Below are 5,048 nucleotides of genomic sequence, written 5' to 3'. Positions count from 1 at the left end.
GGACACAAGCTAGTGTACATTGGTCGACGTTTTCTCCATTTTCTTTCTTGAATGAGACAGAAAAGCAGCTTAGTTTGTGCAAATTAAAGATGGCATGGGACAAACCAAAAGGCCACAGTACTGGCTTGTAAATAGGTCTTAAGGGACTACTATAATATAATGATGACTTTGTTACGCTGTAAGCTTTTCAGCCTAATAGTGATGAATCATACAAGATCCCCATTCTTTACTGTGGGAGTTTCTATGAGATAAGGAGCGTTGGCTGAGATTTCAACAGACTGTTCTCGTTGCAGAATAATTGTTTCTCTCTGCCAGCAGATCCATCAGTACTGCCGTCAGCACCAGGGCACCTTACTCTGTCTCACCTTGTGCAGAATACAGTCCCTGCTAGAAGAAGATTAGCACAAGTTGGGTGATCATACAAGACGATACAACACCATGATACTGTATGATACTAATTTGAAATTCAATATAGTTAATTAGTGAACAGGGCAGAGGGTGTCTGAAGATGTTTCAAATAAAAATTGTAAATTTTACCAGTGAGCTTACAATTACAGCATGGTATATAATATCCCCTAGTATCGCTTTAGGCAATCGTAAATGTCTACTTTATCCAATGAATAATATACTGAGATCACTGTATAATGTCAGGGGTGGTCATCACACTGGAATTTAGTCATTTAGTAAAAACAGCCATAAGACCAAACTATAATGGGGAGTACATTCCACAGTAGTTATTTTGAAACATAAATAATGCAATTTAGATATGAAAGATATTGCAGCAAGTGCATATTAATATGATTTATCATGAACTTTGTCGAAAGTAGATTTCTTTTGAGTCTGCCTATCAAAGTTTGTGCCGGGGGGGTGGGGGTGGGGTTTACATGCAATTTATACAGAACAGTGATGGAAAAGGGTGTAGATGTTGAAATTAGCTAAGTAAACAAGTGCACTCCTGTGTAAATTGGGGAGATCAGAGTGTAAATGTTTGATTACTTTAACAATTAGCTCTGATAAGAAGCAGACAATCCTCCATCTGTTCTGAACAGTGGGATAACACTTTTTATACTATCTAATATCTTGGATAAAAACGGAACTGGGCTTTCCTGCATACTACAATGTAATTTCTTATGCTGGGTTACTGTACATCCCCTGTATAATGTATATCTTTTGCTTACACTGATATTAAAACACTATATAGAATACTATATCCAAGTATAAGGCACACCTCAATTTTCATTAAAGTAACATTTATTTTGGAGTCGACTCAGATTCTTTATTGAAACTTCAGGAAATCTGTTCTTTTCGTTTGCAGGGGCTTTTGGTACTTAATTATTTATATATTTTTGCATCTGCCGACTAGCTGATCAAATGCAGCTGGGGTGGAGATATCACAAGGGTTTAACCCTCAGCTTACATGAATTATTTGAGGTGGTAATCAATGACTATTGTTCACATACTCCTTCCCTGAAAATGTCTTGCCTTCGCAAATGCTCATCCAATAGCAAAAAGACTAATCAGCTTGCTGGCGAATCAGAGCGCATGATTTAAGCTTACCTGTACTTAGATTAGTGCCTGTATTGTACCTAAAAAAAGACACATTTGTACAAACTGTAAACATTGCAACTTGAGGGTTAAACTTCATGGGGGGTGGCCGATGAACCCAACAATTAATGTAACACATCATATTAATGTACATTATGTCAGCTTTGGAACCATGTATGCCTTCCTGCATTCCTCCGGTTGGTATAAAGGTGGAGTTAAAGAGAGGTCAGGTGTATAAATCCAAGAGCCTGTGTCTGCTGAGCAACATCAACACCTGAAACCATCTTTCTGAACATAAGATTAGTGCAGCCAGGCAAGCAGGTAAGACTCCTCCTTGTCTTAGGCACTCTACATTGAAATAAGATCCTACGTTTTACTTTGGAGTCTCAAACTTTTGGTGTTTAGGTTTAATTGAAAACAGATTTGCTTTTGCTGTATATAAATTATGTTATATAAGCTTACTATGAGACGTTCACTTCATAGCTTTTAACAATCTTCATATTGTTGAGAATCTTATAGTAATAATGCCTGCAGAAGGATCTGAGTGATATTCTCTGGTTGTAGAAACGCTGTTAACACCAATTCATAATATACTGTACATTTTTAAACTGAATCTTCTATAGTTAAATGCAGATGGCTATTTCACAGGAGACGATATAACCCTATGAATAGTACAATTGTAAAGCCTAGGCAGATTCCTGAACCCATTAGCGAGCTAGCTAGCTAGCTTGCATACACTAGTTACTGCACTTTATTAAATTCATTTTAGGATATCGATTAAAATAATGCTGGTTTGAATCAAGGAAAGACTACTACTACTACTACTAATAATAATAATAAATAATAATAATAATAATAATAATAATAATAATAACAATTGCATTCTTCTTTTTTGCTCAGAAAACTAATCATGGTGAAAGGATTGATGTCAGTGCTTTTGGTCCTGGTGGCTGTCTCCTACAGCTTTGGAAGGCCTGATAAAGCTGGTTCTTCCAAAAAGGAAAATAAATTTCCACAGACTTTGTCCAGAGGTAAATATTTCATACTATTTGCTCTCTTTTACTCTTAAATTAACTGAGGTCACTGACATGTACTTGTCTTCTTCAGAAGTTAGTTAGCATCAACAAATGTCAGACTATATGATGATTTACTTTTGATACTAATCTCACATCTAACTAGTAATATATATATATATATATATATATATATATATATAGATATATTATATATAGATCTATATACTATATATATATATATATATATATAGTACTGATATGGTAGCATCGTTCAGCGGGTAATTTTGGATAGTGTTTGTGTTGGCCTACCTTCTTTCTGGGATCTGACACTTTTTCCAGTTTGTTAAATAAAGAAACGTTTTCAGAATTTGCAAGCGATTTGAGTTACAGGAATTAAGAAGTCACTTAATACAAACCTGCAAAAAACAGAATGTCTTTAAGTGAATACTGTTTCTCTGAATTACAGGGTGGGGTGATGAACTTACTTGGACACAGACCTATGAAGAAGCTTTGTTCAGAGCCAGATCTAGGTGAGAATACTGTCATCACAATTTCACCAAAAGTATCAGTATTTTAAAGTATGTCATACCATACAGTATTTTTTATGAGATAATACTCTATATATATATATATATCTATATATAATATCTATTATATATATATGTCTTATATATGTACATAATGTGTGTGTGTGTGTACAATATTATTGAATGATTCTCTTTTACAGCAACAAACCTGTAATGGTTATCCATCACTTGGAAGACTGCCCACACAGTCAAGGTAATACACCAGCAATTTATATTTGTTATTTTGTTTTTCATACAAGCAGATTAGTTTGAGAATTGACCTTTGATATTTGTGCTTGAAACATGCATCTTTACACATTAGCTCAAACAGCCTATGTTCATTATTTTTTTATTTTTTATTATTGTGCTGTTATTTGTTAAATGACATGTTCGCTATGTATGACATTTAATAGTGTACCACTATCATGCATGACTATATACAACATAAATACTGATATTGTGTTTGCTACACTGTGCTCTGTGTACAGCTCTGAAACAAGCATTTGCTAGCAACAGAAAAATTCAGAAGATGGCCGATGAAGACTTTATTCTCCTGAACCTTGTGGTAGGTTGAGATCCTTTTTACTTAAAGAGTAAAGAGCATTTACTTTCAAATGTTAGTTCTTTCTCAGTCCTGATATGCAGGGATAAAGCAAAACTTTCTATTTAATCAGCATGAAAGCATTCAAGTTAAAAGTACGCAATGAATATATTGTATATTTTAACCTGTTGCACAAACTGTTATTCAGTGTGTTTTTGAACCTTTTGAGTTTGCTGTCTTGTGATGATTCAAGCTTTTTCAATCTAATTTCAGTTTGAAACAACAGACAAGCATTTGTCCCCAGATGGCCAGTATGTACCTAGAATCATCTTTGTAGGTAAGTTAATTGGTATTTCACAAGGAAACGTACAGTAAAAACAAATGGTGTGCTATGATACATACAGAGAAAATTGTAAATAAATAAATAAATAAATAAAAAACTAACAGAAAAAAGACAAATCCCTGTTAATAACAAATAATAACAACAACAGGGCAATGGGTGCTGCTCATTCAGAAAGACTACGTCTTAGTTAACAACCATTCAAGTCCCTATAATATAATTCTGGTTTATTGCAGATCCCTCTCTGACAATCAGGGCTGATATCACTGGAAGATATGCAAACCGTCTCTATGCCTATGAACCTGCAGACATCAATCTGTGTAAGTATAATGATTAAAAAATTGTGATATAGTAGTTATTCCATGCTTAGTAGTGATACTGATATCAATGCAGAGAGCATAATAAACTTCATACAGTACAGTGATACCGCTTATGTGTACACAATATAGATATTCCATTTGTATAATATTCCAGGATAACTACTGTACTGTAATTCTGAAGCAAATTCTAATTTTCACTTAACCTTTTTTTTTTAAATTAGTGATTAGTAACATGGAGAAAGCCAAGAAGCTGCTGAAGACCGAATTGTAAGAGCCAGAGGACGCTGTCTAACTTCTAAGTGGTCCCACAATTTCCTCTGCCATCAATTCTGTCTACCAGACACCCAGCCTAGACTGCTTACTGAACTTTAAGCATCAGTGTATTACATATGTATTCACTTTCACATGAATGGTTACTGCTTGATGTGGTTCATTATCTGTAGTCTTTGAAAAAAGTACTGTAGCAATTAAGTTGTTCATCATTTTTAATAAAGTTTGCTGTTTTCAATAATATGTGTTGCTTTCTATGATTTTTTTTTAAAACACGTCACAAAAGCACTTTTATTATAATATTTAGTTAGAAAATGGTCTGAGTGGGACTAATGGGCAACAAATGTCCCTTCAACAGTCATGTGCAACTCCATAAAAATGTATTTCAGTTTGAGAAGCTGCTCTTCTTGCACAGGTTACAAATGTGCCGCCCCAAGAACCAAAAACCAG

The 5,048-nt window shown here is 34.4% G+C and overlaps 1 protein-coding gene across 1 annotated transcript; it reads left to right on the top strand.

The window, feature by feature from the left end:
• The first annotated feature begins 1,795 nt into the window (after positions 1 to 1,795).
• LOC121315068 (anterior gradient protein 2 homolog) lies at positions 1,796 to 4,827 on the top strand. The gene is made up of 8 exons (XM_041248964.1): positions 1,796 to 1,866; positions 2,446 to 2,576; positions 3,028 to 3,091; positions 3,289 to 3,341; positions 3,616 to 3,692; positions 3,942 to 4,005; positions 4,245 to 4,328; positions 4,550 to 4,827. Exons 2-8 carry the CDS (start codon positions 2,456 to 2,458, stop codon positions 4,597 to 4,599), a joined length of 513 nt encoding a protein of 170 aa, XP_041104898.1. The 5' UTR covers positions 1,796 to 1,866; positions 2,446 to 2,455; the 3' UTR covers positions 4,600 to 4,827.
• Positions 4,828 to 5,048: the final 221 nt, after the last annotated feature.

This window comes from Polyodon spathula, chromosome 4 (genome assembly GCF_017654505.1).
Source record: "Polyodon spathula isolate WHYD16114869_AA chromosome 4, ASM1765450v1, whole genome shotgun sequence".
Lineage (NCBI taxonomy): Eukaryota > Metazoa > Chordata > Actinopteri > Acipenseriformes > Polyodontidae > Polyodon > Polyodon spathula.
The sequence above is the reverse complement of the archived record's forward strand: the minus strand, read 5'-3'. Positions and strand labels throughout refer to the sequence as shown.